General features: G+C 31.3%; 2 protein-coding genes and 1 long non-coding RNA gene across 3 annotated transcripts; 1 reads left to right on the top strand and 2 right to left on the bottom strand.

The window, feature by feature from the left end:
* Nucleotides 1-15: 15 nt before the first annotated feature.
* LOC121232067 (probable pectate lyase 18) lies at nucleotides 16-3,146 on the top strand. Its single transcript, XM_041117442.1, has 6 exons — nucleotides 16-604; nucleotides 686-724; nucleotides 890-1,188; nucleotides 1,281-2,021; nucleotides 2,529-2,667; nucleotides 2,745-3,146. The coding sequence occupies exons 3-6, from the start codon at nucleotides 1,085-1,087 to the stop codon at nucleotides 2,964-2,966; spliced, it is 1,206 nt and encodes a 401-aa protein (XP_040973376.1). The 5' UTR covers nucleotides 16-604; nucleotides 686-724; nucleotides 890-1,084; the 3' UTR covers nucleotides 2,967-3,146.
* Nucleotides 3,147-8,549: 5,403 nt separating this feature from the next.
* On the bottom strand, nucleotides 8,550-9,717 carry LOC107953559 (uncharacterized). Its single transcript, XR_001699247.2, has 2 exons — nucleotides 9,161-9,717; nucleotides 8,550-8,900 (listed from the first exon to the last, which is right to left on the bottom strand). It is a non-coding gene; the product is annotated as an uncharacterized lncRNA (long non-coding RNA).
* A 1,014-nt stretch (nucleotides 9,718-10,731) lies between these two features.
* On the bottom strand, nucleotides 10,732-14,860 carry LOC107953560 (uncharacterized). Its single transcript, XM_016888899.2, has 10 exons — nucleotides 14,599-14,860; nucleotides 14,402-14,498; nucleotides 13,757-13,823; nucleotides 13,165-13,447; nucleotides 12,559-12,604; nucleotides 12,291-12,361; nucleotides 12,065-12,143; nucleotides 11,878-11,993; nucleotides 11,320-11,398; nucleotides 10,732-10,995 (listed from the first exon to the last, which is right to left on the bottom strand). Exons 1-10 carry the CDS (start codon nucleotides 14,610-14,612, stop codon nucleotides 10,990-10,992), a joined length of 858 nt encoding a protein of 285 aa, XP_016744388.2. The 5' UTR covers nucleotides 14,613-14,860; the 3' UTR covers nucleotides 10,732-10,989.
* Between the last annotated feature and the right edge of the window lie 390 nt (nucleotides 14,861-15,250).

Raw genomic sequence — 15,250 nt, 5'->3', positions numbered from 1 at the left:
GAGCACTTAGCTTCTTGTCCGTTGATAGACAAGTTATCATGTTGCCTTTTGTTGTGTTATGGAGATTGTTGAGTGCTAAGTATTTGCTAGGGAGTGTCTCACTCCCTCAACAACAGAGGGTATTGTTTTCAAGGGGGTTTTTGTTTCCCATTTTCGGAAGAGAGTTCAAAGGGATTCACGGAGTTTAGGAATTGCCTCGACTGGAAGAGACACGATTTGCAAGCTCACGGGAAAGGTGTCGGCATTATGCAAAATGTTCATCCTTAAATTCCATGAACCCTTTTGGGCTCTCCTCAAAATATGAGAGACAACTCCCCGCAGGGACAATACTTCTATTGAGGGAGTGAGCAGATACTTGCCCTCAGTAGAGATATATATACCAATGGAGTCTTAGGTTTATTGGTTTCTTTATATAACTTGGCAACAGGTAACATTTGAAAGTGAATGTTATTGAATCATTGATTGTGTTGCAATGCAACCAAATTTGAAATTGTGAACAACGCGGAAATCAATGGCTAGAATGAAAAGTTTGATGGATACGATGCTTCCATTGCAATACCACCAAGTCCATCCTTATGTTAGACAAATAAGAACATGCGAATAGGTATGAACTTTTCTTGTACTGACATAAACACTCACTTTAAGTTAAGTACGTACTCATATCTAGCACTCATTTTGAATCCAGGTGTCTATGGCTGCACAATGGGCATCCTTATTAGTTCCGGTAAGTTAGTTTCGGTCTTATCACTTCGGGTTTTTAAAGTTTCTAAAATGTGGTGCTCTATAGTATTGAGTTTTTTAGTATATTCTATTAGTACTCGGATTTGATTGCCTGTCACTACAAGTTATAGGACTATAGGAGTAACTTTTTTTACTGTTTTGGGGGCAGCTTTATTGAGGACGTTAATTAACGGCCAAACTACCCAAGCTGTGGAATCCTATAAAACCTGAAATCACGAAGCTTATTGGGCCCACATGTTTAGTTTAATCACACCATTGAAGCATGCTTTGAATCCCTTTATAAAATCACCCATTTTCTCCTTTCAAGCTCAACTCTCCCTCCATTTTCATCGCAACCAAAAAAATGGCAATCCCTTCACTTTCTCTTCTCTTCCTTTTCACCTCTCTTCCTCTTGTTTCCTCTTCCCCGGTTAAAGACCCTGAACTTGTAGTTCAAGATCTTCACAGGTAAACAAACGGTTCACATTGTATTTATCGTGATTGCGGATATAATGAATATATACGTACCATATCATTGTTTTGTTTTGGTTTTTGGACAGGGCCATTAATGTGTCTAGGAGGAACCTTAAGTATCTCTCTTGTGCAACTGGTAACCCCATAGATGATTGCTGGAGATGTGACCCTAACTGGGAGAAGAACAGACGGAGGCTAGCCGACTGTGCAATCGGGTTTGGCAAGAATGCCATTGGTGGAAGAGACGGTAAACTCTACGTTGTCACTGATTCTAATGATGATGATCCCGTGAATCCGAAACCTGGAACTTTAAGACACGCTGTGATTCAAGACGTACCGTTGTGGATCGTGTTCGCTCGTGATATGACCATTCAATTGAAGGAAGAACTCATTATGAACTCTTTCAAAACAATTGATGGCAGAGGTGCTAGTGTTCACATTGCTGGGGGTCCATGCATTACCATTCAGTTTGTGACCAACATTATCATCCATGGATTGCACATCCATGATTGCAAACAAGGAGGGAATGCTATGGTGAGGGACTCCCCGTGGCACTACGGTTGGCGAACTACATCGGACGGTGATGGTGTGTCCATCTTTGGTGGTAGCCATATTTGGGTGGATCATAACTCGTTATCAAACTGCAAGGATGGTCTGATTGATGCCATTTATGGATCCACTGCCATCACCATTTCAAATAACCACATGACTCACCATGATAAAGTTATGTTACTAGGGCACAGTGATTCCTATATGAAAGACAAGAACATGCAAGTCACCATTGCCTTTAATCACTTTGGTAAAGGGCTCATCCAAAGAATGCCAAGGTAACCCAAAAATATATATACTCGTATTGTATAGGGTTAAATTTTCTCACATTGGGGCCTGAATTTTTTTCTTGTTCAAGTTAGGCCCAAAACTTGACAATTGTTCCTATATTATCCAAGGTTTTGAACTTGTCAATTGTTCTCACACTGAGATTTGAATTTTTTTTTGTCTAAGTTAATCCTTGAAAATCTTAGAGTTTAAGCCTCATATGAGAATAATTGTCAGGTTTAGGCATTAACTTAGACAAAAAAAAGGAATTCAACCTTCAATGTAGAAACGGTTGCCTAGTCCAGATCTTAATGTAAGAATAATTGTTAAATTCAAATCTTAACTTGAACTAAAAAAAGTTCAGGTCCCAATCTGAAAAAAAGTTAAATTCAGACCCTATCATACATTTGCTGTACTTTAGTTTGGGTTAGTGACAGCATTTTTTCGATATATTTAATTTGAGTCTGAGCAAATATTCACCCTCTATGGGATCATAATTCTATAGTACACATTTACAGATGTAGACGTGGGTATTTCCATGTGGTGAACAATGACTACACCCATTGGGAAATGTATGCAATTGGAGGGAGTGCTAATCCAACCATCAACAGCCAAGGGAATAGATTTACTGCACCAAATGATATATTCAGCAAAGAGGTGAGTAACCCCATTTTAATACTTTGAATGTATTGAGATTTGATGACTTATGGTTGTAATAATCATATTTGATGTAGGTGACCAAGCATGAAGATGCACCGGAGAGTGAATGGAAGAACTGGAACTGGAGATCGGAAGGTGATCTGATGGTAAATGGTGCTTTTTTCACACGGTCGGGTGCTGGTGCATCTTCAAGCTATGCCAAGGCCTCTAGCTTGGGTGCTAGGCCATCATCGCATGTCGCTTCGATAACAACTAATGCCGGTGCACTTAATTGCAAGAAAGGCTCTCGTTGCTGATAGTAAAAGTTATAGATGTTAAAATTCGAACTTCAAATATATAAAATGAGTTCGAATTTTTCTTTTTAAATTCGAGTTCGATGATTACAACCTCGGCCTGTTACTCAAGGACTTTGAGAAAGCAAGTGCAGATGTGTTGATATAATATTTAAATATCTATAAATTCTGTCTTTTACTTTATTTTGCATTAAATCTCTCATTTCTTTTTTTATCTTTCTCTTTCTCCCATAAACCCCAAGTGGGGAAACCATGAAAAAATAGGGTAAATATTGCCGACACTAAAGACAAAGGAAAATAAAGAATGCATTTTTTCTGTACACATATATTAAAAGCCTTCCATTCCTAGTAGTTTTGAATTGATTTGAGTAGGAAAGTTCACCCGCCACAACTGTAATTAATTAAAGTAACGCCCATACACTTAAATAATTGAGTTTTCGGTTATAAAAATTAGATTAAAAAGTAAATTAATATGATTGACGAAATAATCAAACAATAACATGTGGCGTGTCACATGTATTTTATGTTGATATATATATTAATTTTTAACAGTAAAATAGAAATACTAGTTTGTTCTTTTATCTAATATGTAAGGATTCATTTACTCATTTTTTTAAGTAAAAGAGAGCAAAATATAATCAAGCTTCTAATTCAAATGCCTCTATGATACTTTTACTAATAACTTAGTATTTATGACTCAAATCTACAAAATAACAAATAAAGTATTGGAGAGGATTTTATTTATACCAGTATAAAATTAAAATGTATTACACTCTTTTGTGTAATTTTTTATAATTGATATTTTAACGATTCAACTATTAATTTATTGATATAATTATATTTGTAATTTATATAAATTTTTAAATTGATCTAATATTTCTATCCTATCAATTTAAAATATTATTTATATATATTAATATTTATTAAATAATTAATTTTTTATTTAAAATAATTTAACATACATAATTTATATAAATAAAATATAAAATATGCTGATTGAGGATGGGATGACTTTGGTACACTTTTCACCCTGAAAACTGAGAACAAGCACTTCCTCCAAGACATGGACTAACAGCAAAGGAATGACACCCGCAACATTTGTCGAAGTTTCATGGGGGTCCCTCTCAAAGAGAGTAAATGTAAAAGACAATAAAGAAAGAAAACACAAAAGCAAAGGCATTGTTTGGAACAGCTTTTGATGGAACTGGCTTTGACTCAGGTTGCTTCACATTGCATGCTTGTCTTTTCCATGTTCCACTATCCTCTTATTTCTTTATTTAAGTATTTAAATGAGGCACTCAATGAGTTCTCGACTCTATGGTGCCATCATGTCCTATACCTCTCCCACATGCATCATCCACCATTACATGATAATGTTTTGGTTTTCTCTTTATTTTTAACCCTGTTTCATTGATAGGATGTGATTAGGGTATATGGTATTGTTTTGAGGGGCTCAAGGGGCACATTTGCTGCCCTGCTACTGATTGATTGATTCAGTCTAAAAACATTGACTATCAACTTAAAAATATTGGATTCAACTTGTGGAGTTTTATTCATATATTTATATTATATGATTAGGAATAATATTTTAATACATTAAATATAATGTATTCTCAGGTTAGTATATGTAATTTTTTAAATGCAATGCCATGTATGATAATTATATTTTTTTTATATTTTTCTATTATTTATTTATTTTTAATCATTTTATGCAAATATAAATTAAACATTTTAAAATTAATTTTGATTGAATTATATGTTTACTTATGATGAATTCATTTTTACATCCTTTATTCCTCTGCTTTTATATTTTAATAAATTTATTTAATTTTATCAAAACCCTTATAAATAATGATAAATTAGTCTGTTTATGTAAAAGTTAATATATAATTGAATTACATATAAGTTTAAAATATTTAAATGTAATCGAAGTCAAATATATATTAACTAGAAATTATTTTTATAGTGCTTGAATATAATTTTAAAGTAGTTATTTTATAATTAAAAATTACTTGGTAAATAATATAAAAATATAATTATCTTTTTATTTAAAAATTTAGGAAGTATTAGAAACAAATATAAAGAAGTGTAAGCAAATTTCTTCTTCATGTATTTGGACCAAATTCGAATTCAAAAGTCAATATTTTTAGGAAGGTTTTACTTGAATACCACTCCAATTTAAATAAGACTAGGCTTAGACGGTAAAACAAGTGAGGAGACCTTTGGTTAAACAAATAAAAATGTTGATTTGTATTTATCGTCGAGAGCAATAACTAATCCTCTCGTTACAAGTGCTCTATTCAAAGAAGTAGAGATAAACAATTAGTCAAGAAATGTGCTCTATTCTTATGAGCAATGATCAAAATCCCAAACACATGATTAAGTAAAGAGGTAAACAACCAACACGGCACACCTTATGGTTACAAAGACATTGCCTTTAAATCCTATTGTATTTGAAATGTTGATCACGTCTTGTTGGCTTCCATATAAGGGACACCATTGCAACATTGCTTTTATTATTGGCTTGTAGTAGATAGAAATTATGAAAGATAACGATGAAGGGTTCGGTTGTTCACATTTTAAAGTATGTTCTTCTGCTTATTGATAGGTACTGATTCACCATACCAATCATTGAAATATTGTTTGAAACTCGTCAACCAAATTATTTTAAAAAAAAATTACTAGTCCAATAACTTAAATAAAAACTTTCAAATGGTTTAAAAATTATTTTATAACTTTTTGAAGTTGAAAAACTAAAACGTAATTGGGTGAAGTTTTACCCATAGTTATATTCCACTTAATTTTCATAAATAAGTTGTATCAGCCCAGCTGGTTAGGGCTTAGGTGTAGAATAAATGGTTCATTTCAACCATTGACCTTTGGAGTTTAAAAACTTGTGTAGGCCCAACTCCATTAGGGTTTGCAAGGGCTAAGGTTAAATTTCGTGGCTTTCTGGATTTATTTTCATGATAAATAGTTTTATTAAATATAGGCTCAAGCTATAGAGAATGTCAAATTTTGAGAATTTTAATGCTTGCTTCAAGTATTCGTAAGTTTAATCAATTTTTATTTTTTAATTAGTATTAAAAAATTACTTATATTTGAATTCAAATATAAAAAGTAGAATTTAAAATTGAGTATGAGGACAAATTCATTTTATCATATAAACAAATTTAATTAAACAAGTTTAAACAGATCTATATTGATCTTGAACTTGACCTAAATAAGAGTTGAAGCTTAAAAGAACACAAGCAAGATTATATATATATATGACCGTTAAAAGTAAAAGATCAACTTTTTTTTATCAAATGCAAATTCAATTAAATAGATTAAGAGATAAGTAAGGTTGTTGGAATTAGATTGGACTGGTCAGTACATTGATCTAGAGTACGAGGTTGAATTAATTGACTTACAAATTGATATAGAATGATTGAATCAAGTTAAGAACCGATTGAATTAATTTTTTTTATTTGTAATGAATTTTTTTAATAATTAATTTAACCAAACTGTACCAACTAATCATACCGGTTCAACATACATTATTTAACACTTTATCAATGATCCAATCCAAGGCAAATAGACTCTTAAATAACTAAAACAAGTCATGAAAGAAGTGGGGAAAGAGCTACTGAGGAAGGTGCATTGAAAGGTGAAGCTGTCCTAAGGGGATGTTAAGTGTGTGTTCCTTGTAATCTTAAGCACAAAATTCAACACATTTCCTGGCCCTTTTGACCAACCACAACCCCTTTTGTGTAGGTCAGGTTAATACATGTTTAGGCTCCCAATAATTCAACCCTGCCCCATGCTGGACAGCAATCGCAGACCATAACCAGGGCAGGCCCCTCATATTTTGAAAAAATATACTTCCAATATTATGTAACATTATTATTTAAAAATTAAAAAAGACATTATATAAATTTTAGATGATTGGATAAGTTAGACTATCGATTTTCAATCCATCTGATCCAATCAATTTAATTGCAGGACTAACAATAATTAAATAAATAATTTAAAATATAAAAATATATAAATTTTATTAAATCGATTCAACTTGTTCAACTCTTAATTTTTTTTTGATTTTTTATTTTTATCAATTTCACGTAATTTTTTAATCAATTGATTTAACCCTTTTATTCATATCGTTATATCAATAAGTTCTCGGTCTGTTTGATCTGCTCTAATAACACTAGTTACATCATTAAATTTTGACAAAATCCAAGCTCAGGAACTAAAATAGATCTAGTTACCAAATTCAAATACCAAACTAGACCTAGTTACCAAAATTCAGGTGCTAAAAATTATTTTATCCCTTTTGAAAATATTTAAATAGTATATATTTATATATTAAATAAAATGAGATTAGCTTCTTTAAAATAAATTTTATATTTTTTTAATCATTCAATTAATTTTAGATTTAAAAAAATTTAATCAATTAAACTTCTATAATATGATTTTTCGTTGAATCCTATTAAATATTGACATAATAAATGAAGCAATAACTAATACAAAAAATAATGATGTGACAATTGATATGACATTTAAAAATGAAAAAAATAAAGGCATAGATGATTTAATTAATTCTTTAATTTGTTTTTTAAAATTTTATTATAATATTTTAATTTGATTTATTTTTGTATAAATTGTACTTGTATGGTAACATTAAATTTAAAATAAATTGTTTTAATTCATTTTTTAAAATCGTTTTTAATTCCAAAAAAAAATCGTGTCAATTAAATATATTATAAAAATTATTAAAAGTAGAAAAAAATTAAATTAAATTTAAAATCATGTCAATTAATAGGGGATCGTTAAAGTGGAAATTATTCTTTGTATGCTAAAATATTTAAACTAAAAAATATCGTTACGTCATATAATTGGCTTTTTAATATTTAAGCTTTACCTAAAGTTGAACTTGTCACACACAAAATGAAATCTCGATCCGAACCTACTTAGAAATTAAATATATATTTTCCATGCCCCTCACGTTTGGTCATGACCAAAATTCAGCCAACCAAAATTGGTGCCTTTCCTAGCTTTCTTATTTTAAGAACCTTCTCTCGATATTAACTTTAAAATTAATTAAAAGATGTGAGACGTTTAATTTAAGATAAGATTATATATAAATCATGAGATAAATACGATAATTTAAAATATTATTATTTTATATGTAAGTCCTGAAGTTTCTTAATTTTACAAAAATATTTAACAAATCGGTATACTTCCTATATATTTTTAAAAAATATCTATTAAGAATACGTAATAATTTCTTAATATACTTATGTAATTATATAAAAGAAAAAAAATTTGTTAGTGTATTAATTAATTATACATAATTGATATTGTTAATAGAAATATTATCAGTAGCTATATATAGTTCATATTGTAATGCCAAGAGTTGCTAGAACTGTTATCAAGTGCCTGACCAAGTATGGGCATAGTTTTTGTATGAGTGAACTCCCTTTGCTCTCTTTGATGAATACGAGAGCCTTTTTTAGAGAATTAAGAGATTAGTGTGAGTCCATTTGAGTAAACAACTGACCATTTGGGTTTCACAAATAGTCTGATAATAAGATGTTTGAGTTAATGTGATCAGTCATGATAAAATTTTATTTTAATGAATTGGTGTAGAGAAGTAATGGGAGGACGAGAGTTGATATTTTCAAGAATCTTTTTTGTAAAACCCATATTTTGCCCGGCCTTGCATTAAACCCAAATTAAACAGGCCCACAAAGTTTTACAATGGCCTAATACTGAATGAAATGAACCAAAGCCAGTAGGCCCAGGTTTTTGGAGTTTTCAGAACCCATTCCCTTTCCCCCTTGCGCTGCTGCTGCCTTCGAGCCAGCCTCTACGCGCGCCATTACTTCAGCCCACGCTTCCACCTTCCATATTTCACGTTGACACGCCCATGAACGCACTCTTCACGTCTCCACGTACCTGCAAAATGGAGAATAGCAAGGAACCGTTTGTATAGGCTATAAAGCCTTCGATTTTTTTTAATTGTAAGGGGGTGGTTTTTCTTTTCTTTTTCATTTTTCTCAAAGAGATAGAACACAAGTTGTATACAAAATACATTCAAAAAATCAATAAAAAGCAACCAAGAGATATTCAAAGGTGGTGATTGCTGTTTGATTTCGTTTTTCTTTTTTCTATTTTCATCAAATATACTAAGATATAAGAGAAAGGAGGAGACTTACCGGAGTTGCATCACGCTCACGACAGCTGATGGCTCGACTCCGTTTGCCATAGTCGGATTTTGAGGCGGTTAAAGCTTGGCCATTCGTCTGAGGGGTGAGTTGTGGGAGTAATAAAGTTTTTTTTTAAGAAACAGAAGTTAAAGTGTTTTCTTTAGCAAAAGATTGGCTTTAAAACAAACTTTTTCTTTTAATAATAAAATAAATGCTTGAGTGTGAGAAGCAGTAACATTTGGGGGGTGGGGGAAGGCGTGTTGACCCATTTGCCAGGCTGGGTCCACGCATTTTACCTTGAATGGGTAATTTGCGTGGCCAGTCTTTCCCTTTTGCACCAGTGTTCAATTGGGCCCTTTCCATGGTTTCTTTAATTCTTTTAAATTGTCCTAGGTATTTGCGCGAGTGTTCGTCTTAGTCCGTACTGGAAGAGTCCATTTTGGGGTTTGGTTAATTTCATTTTTAGACCCCAAACGTTGGAGTGCGTTTTACTTTGGCCCAAAATTCTGTTTAAATGGTTTGTTTTGTTCATAAATTGTCCCTTTAATTTTGTTTTTCTTCCAATTAAGTTTTTTATTCATTTTTTTTATAAAATAAAAATATATTACTTTAATATATAGTTTTGTTTAACAAGATTGATATATTTACTTTTGTATATATTATTTTAGCAAGAAGAATATACTATTTTTTATGTGCATATTTATTTGTTTTTTTTCCCAAAATACTCTCATATATTATTTTGTATTTATATACTTTGCTTATATTAGGTTTTCTTTATTTCATGTATGCGTAACTTATACTAAGTTTTTTTAAAGTGTACATTATTGACTTCCTTTTATTTCATGTAAATATTCTCTCTTAAATTTATTTTTATATATATTGTTTTTTAAATTTATTTATATAATTTGGTTCTCTCTTAGGGATATTATTTTTTTTATATATTTTAAATACTTTAGTATATGTTTTTTTCTTTCTTTCCCATTTTCACATATGTGTCATTAGTCAAATTAATTTGTTTTACTTATTATTATATTATGCATTATTTATTTCACATATCTTCCTGCATATTATATATATTGGTAATTGTTCATATATTATTATGTATAATTTGTGGTAGGTTTAGCCTTGTTTAGTGCATATTGTTTATATTAACACTACAGGAAAATAAACTTTTAGCGGCGTTTTTTTTCCTTTAGCTACGTTTTTAAGCGGCGCTAAAACTTTTAGCGGCTTGGGAAACGCCGCTATATATACCGCTGCAAAAATTACTGGCGCTTTTTTAGAAAATGCCGCTAAAGAACAGGACCTTTAGCGGCGCTTTTTGTAAAAACGGCGCTAAAGACCAGGACCTTTAGTGGCGCTTTTTTTTAAAAGCGCCGCTAAAGACCAAGACCTTTAGCGGCGCTTTTCTAAAAAACGATGATCTTTAGCGACGCTTTCCCCAAAAACGCTACTAAATACCATATATATTTCATCTTCCTTTTTAATCATTTCATATCCATTCTTACCTTAAATGATCATACAAAATTTAAATAACCTAACAATGGACACATTTTAAATTGTTTTTGAGTTCAAAAACATTAATACGAGAACTTTTCATTTGACCAAAATGTTCATAATCAATCTTTGAAACCCCAATCTAATGACTACAATACACTTTCTTCTAAAAAGTAAAATCTTTGAAACTTCTATCGAATAAACAACATGATGTTCATTATAAGAAACTTTAACTACAAGCATACTACAATTACTTGTCAGTTTAATTCCAGCAGAGCTTCTTAATTGACCTACTCCAGACCTGCACAAGTACTTTTCAGTTGAAGTTGCTGCACCCATGATCATACCTAAAATTGCAAAAACATAGAATCAATGAACTCATATAGAGTATAACAAATCATCTGTGAGCTTTGAAGTTCTTAAAATGCTACACAAAGAACTTACATAATTTATACATATTTATTTCTTTTTTTTTCCTAGCTATAGATTTTTCAAAATAATCAATAAAATTATAATAAATTCCACTTTTAGCATAAATTCAAGGGCTTATGCAACCAAAAAATCTTAAAATTTACCCTTAAATAAATCCAAAGATCCCTATATTACTCCTATTAAATCCTTAACCTTTAATTTACATTCAAGTAAGTTCTAACTCTGGAAGAAAAACACACCTGAAACTCTGCATTACGATCCTCAACCAACGATGGAAGCTGAGAAAGGCAAATTTCAGCAGCCATGTCCCATGCATCCCTGGAATGTGCAGAAGAAAATTTTAAAATAAACAACTGAGAAACAAGTTGTAAAGTAAGTCAATATCCCTTGCAGTACCACATATGGTGCTGATGGGTGACCAAAGAATCATACGGCTTACATTTATAATCATTGGAATCAAGACAGTAGAAATAATTGCACAAAGTACTACAATCTAAGCAATAATTAGATAGATACAGTTTTTAGTTACTTGTAAACCAAATAAGGAAAAAATGAACATTAAAGCCAATACAAATCACATTTTTAACTGAAAGACTCACTGAAGATTTATATGTAAGAAGAGCAAGAAAAAAATGGAAAAAGAACAAAACCAAACCAAAACCAACGTCCAAGCATTCCATTTTATACTGGTGAAAGATTTTTCAAAAGAAACAGAAAAACCTGAACTTGAACTCACCTAACAATTTTCAGACAAATAAAAATGGTATTCATGAAAAAGTAAATAATAAGCATAATACCTTAAAAGAAGGCGAGTAGGACCAATTTCAACAACTTTTCTTGCCCGAGCATTCACTCTGTTGAAGAACAGCCACTCGGGCATGACAGGAAGCCCTTGTTCCATGTTAAATGCAAACTACAAAGGTAACAGAAGTTAGGCCCATCCATGTCAAAAGTAATGAAAAGCCACAGGGTGCAGATGCTAACCATGGAGGAACCTTGATCACCAGAACCAGTATAGACACATTCAAATTTAGCCACTAACATATCGTCGTAAGGCTTACCACTACATTAAGATTTCAATTTAAAAAACGGGGATTTAATAGATGATTAGAAGCAAGCAAATAAAATTAAAAGAATAGTGATAACAGCAAACTAATGATGTAAATGAATCTTATAGAAGATATAAACACAAGGCTACAGACATATAAACCTTGCGGCAAGCGGGCTGCCATAGAAGTCCTTGATAATTGGATTTCCTTTTTCATCACAAGCACCAGCATGCTGCATATTTATATATTATAAATAAATCATATAACTGAAACATAACCCATAATCCCCCAAAATATCAAATTCAAATTCAGAATTAAAGGTACTTGTAGGGTGCTACTTTTCACAAACTTCTCTTTGAAGGAAAAACAGAACAAACACCTAGCTGACCAAAAAAGAAAGAACCTGTGGAGTGACGTAATATTCCATACCTGAAAAATAAGACCTACTGTCCCACTCCATTTTAAAAACATGCTCCTGCTTTTAAATTCCAACAATATTAAACATTGTCTGGTTTCCCTACTAACTTAAATGGGGGCTCAAAGATGCTCAATAGTATTGTCTTTTGACAATGGAGCATATCATCAACAGGTATTTAGTTCGACACACAAATGCTAAAAGGAAATTAAACAAAAGATATGACTGTGCTATTTCAACTAACAGATGAGACACACTGATTCTTCCCTCGTAACAGGTAAACTCCTGTATAGTAATAAGCTACTCTTTCTTGGTATAGTGACGTACCGCAATAACCAAGCCCAGGATCAAGAGGGACCAAAATCAAAATTGAAGCAAACAGTAATAATTAATTTTTTTAGACAGAGTAATAGCTAAATCATGCTTGGTATAATCTTATTGGTATCCTTAATTTCATGAAAATAATAAAAAAATTTCAAAGAATTAAAAATAATCGTCCCTTAACGTTAATAATGAGAAAAAAAAAATAGATTTAATCAAAATTTGCATATACCCTCGATTGAATTTAAAGAAAAAACAATGAGAGAAAAAAAAAATGGAAAGGAATAAGATAACTTTACCTGGGGACTGCACAGTCATTAGGCTGCCATCTATACTTGAGGTAATTCCGATCAGGTCTGCCATTTTTTCGGCAATCGAAGCCACCGCCGACGAAGGGACAACTCGAAGAATCATAAAGAGGGTTAAAAGAATCATCAAAAACCCAACTTCCTTGAAAAAAATCACAGCTTTTCACTTCATTTCTCTTCACTTCATACCCCATGTTAAAGCTACTGTGAATATCTCCGTGAACTAAAACTATAGCTAAAGAAAGTAAAACAGCAGCAAGGCAATGGTAGTAACCTAAAAAACCAAGCAAAGCAGCCATGAAAGCATAAGCAAATGAAGGTACTATAGCCACATAAGGTTCTGCATTTATATAAGATAATTTCTTTTTCGAAAAAAAAGGGTGCTTTAATTTCAAGGTTTAAATAAGGTAACAGAATCGCTTTGTTTTTATTAGTATTATCTGGCAGCCAGATAAGGGCATAAATTATATATTTACGAGATATTTTGAAATTCAAAATTAGAGGACAAATAACATGATCAAACTACCGAATTCAAGGTTAGTTACTTAAAGCACCAAATACAAAATTGATTGTAAAAACTTACCGGTAGCTGACAGCAAAACTTCATCACCTCCGGGATGATCATCCATGAACGGAGTTACATCATAAACCTAGATCAAGAGAAATCTCAATCATAAACAATAGTTTAACTTCAAATACCTTGTTCTTGACTTCAATGGACTACTAAACATCAAAGGAGAAACGTTTGATATATAACGAAAATTTGACCTACAAACACCAGAAATCAAAATTTTCATTCCCCGTATTCAATTACAGGTAGCACTCAACTATTTTTCACATAAGTAATGTTGGATGAAAGCAGACGATGGAACTACTGGAATGGTTCATTTGCATATTTATGTGATTAGATCCCATCATTACCCTTTTATTCAACTAATTAGAGATAATATGAGTTCTGCCAATTGAAAAAACTTCAATCTATCAGACAAAAGCAACCATATAAATGGCATAAACTGTTGCAGAACACACACACACACACTTATATGTATAACTAAAAGATAAATTAATAGTATCCAAATACTTGCAATTGAAAGATGAACTAAACTCACAAATCATCTATAATCAAACAAAATAAGCATGATTTTTAAATAAAAGCAAAGGAACTAAAACAATCCAGCAGAGAAAGATCAGAAACATTAATCGAATAAAAGAAAGAACAAGATCTGACCTTCCCAGAAATAATCAGCCAACAATCTTTGGTTTTGTTGTGGTTGGCAACCTCCTCGAAAGTGTGCACTTTAGGATCTGAAGCCATTCCTTCAACGCTGCCAACCAAAGAAAAACACCAAAAATTTAATCTAAACCCTAAACCTATAACATTTACACCAAAAATCAACTATAAGCATGAATTACTCGAATATTTACCTCTTCTCCAACATTGACAGAAACTCTAGATGCTGAAATACCTGGCCGAATCGCTTTCCCTAATACCTGAAAAAAATTGAATTTTTTTTAAATATAAGGACTTTACTTAAACGAAGAACTATTAAAAAAAACTTAGGGATTTTGGGGGAAATGTAGAGAATTGGGGAAATCTGTTTTGGGGTTTTGCTGGAAATGGCTAAACGTTTGGGATATCTGTTTTGGGATTTTGGGGGAAATGGCTAAGTGTCGGGCATGACACAAGAAGATGAAATTTAAGAAAAAAAGACGACGCCGTTTTCATAGTGTTTTTTGTGGCGTTTTTTTCTCTTAATTTTCATATTTATTTTTATTTGTTATAATAGTATTTTTTGTGGCGTTTTTTAAAAAAATGCCACTAATCTCTCAATTTTCATATTTATTTTTATTTGTTATAATAGTGTTTTTGTGGCGTGTTTTAAAAAACGCCACTAATCTCTTAATTTTCATATTTATTTTTATTTGATATAATTTGGAAGCCATAATAATTAATTAATGATAGTCAATATTTAATAATATATATATAAAGTTTATCTATTATCTCTTAAATAATTTAAACTATAATTATAATTTTAATATATTAAGATTAATATTATTTCTTTTACAATTATATAAG

The sequence above is a fragment of the Gossypium hirsutum genome, chromosome A07 (genome assembly GCF_007990345.1).
Source record: "Gossypium hirsutum isolate 1008001.06 chromosome A07, Gossypium_hirsutum_v2.1, whole genome shotgun sequence".
Classification (NCBI taxonomy): Eukaryota; Viridiplantae; Streptophyta; class Magnoliopsida; order Malvales; family Malvaceae; genus Gossypium; species Gossypium hirsutum.
Note: the sequence above shows the minus strand (reverse complement) of the source record. Positions and strands in the feature narration are given on the sequence as shown.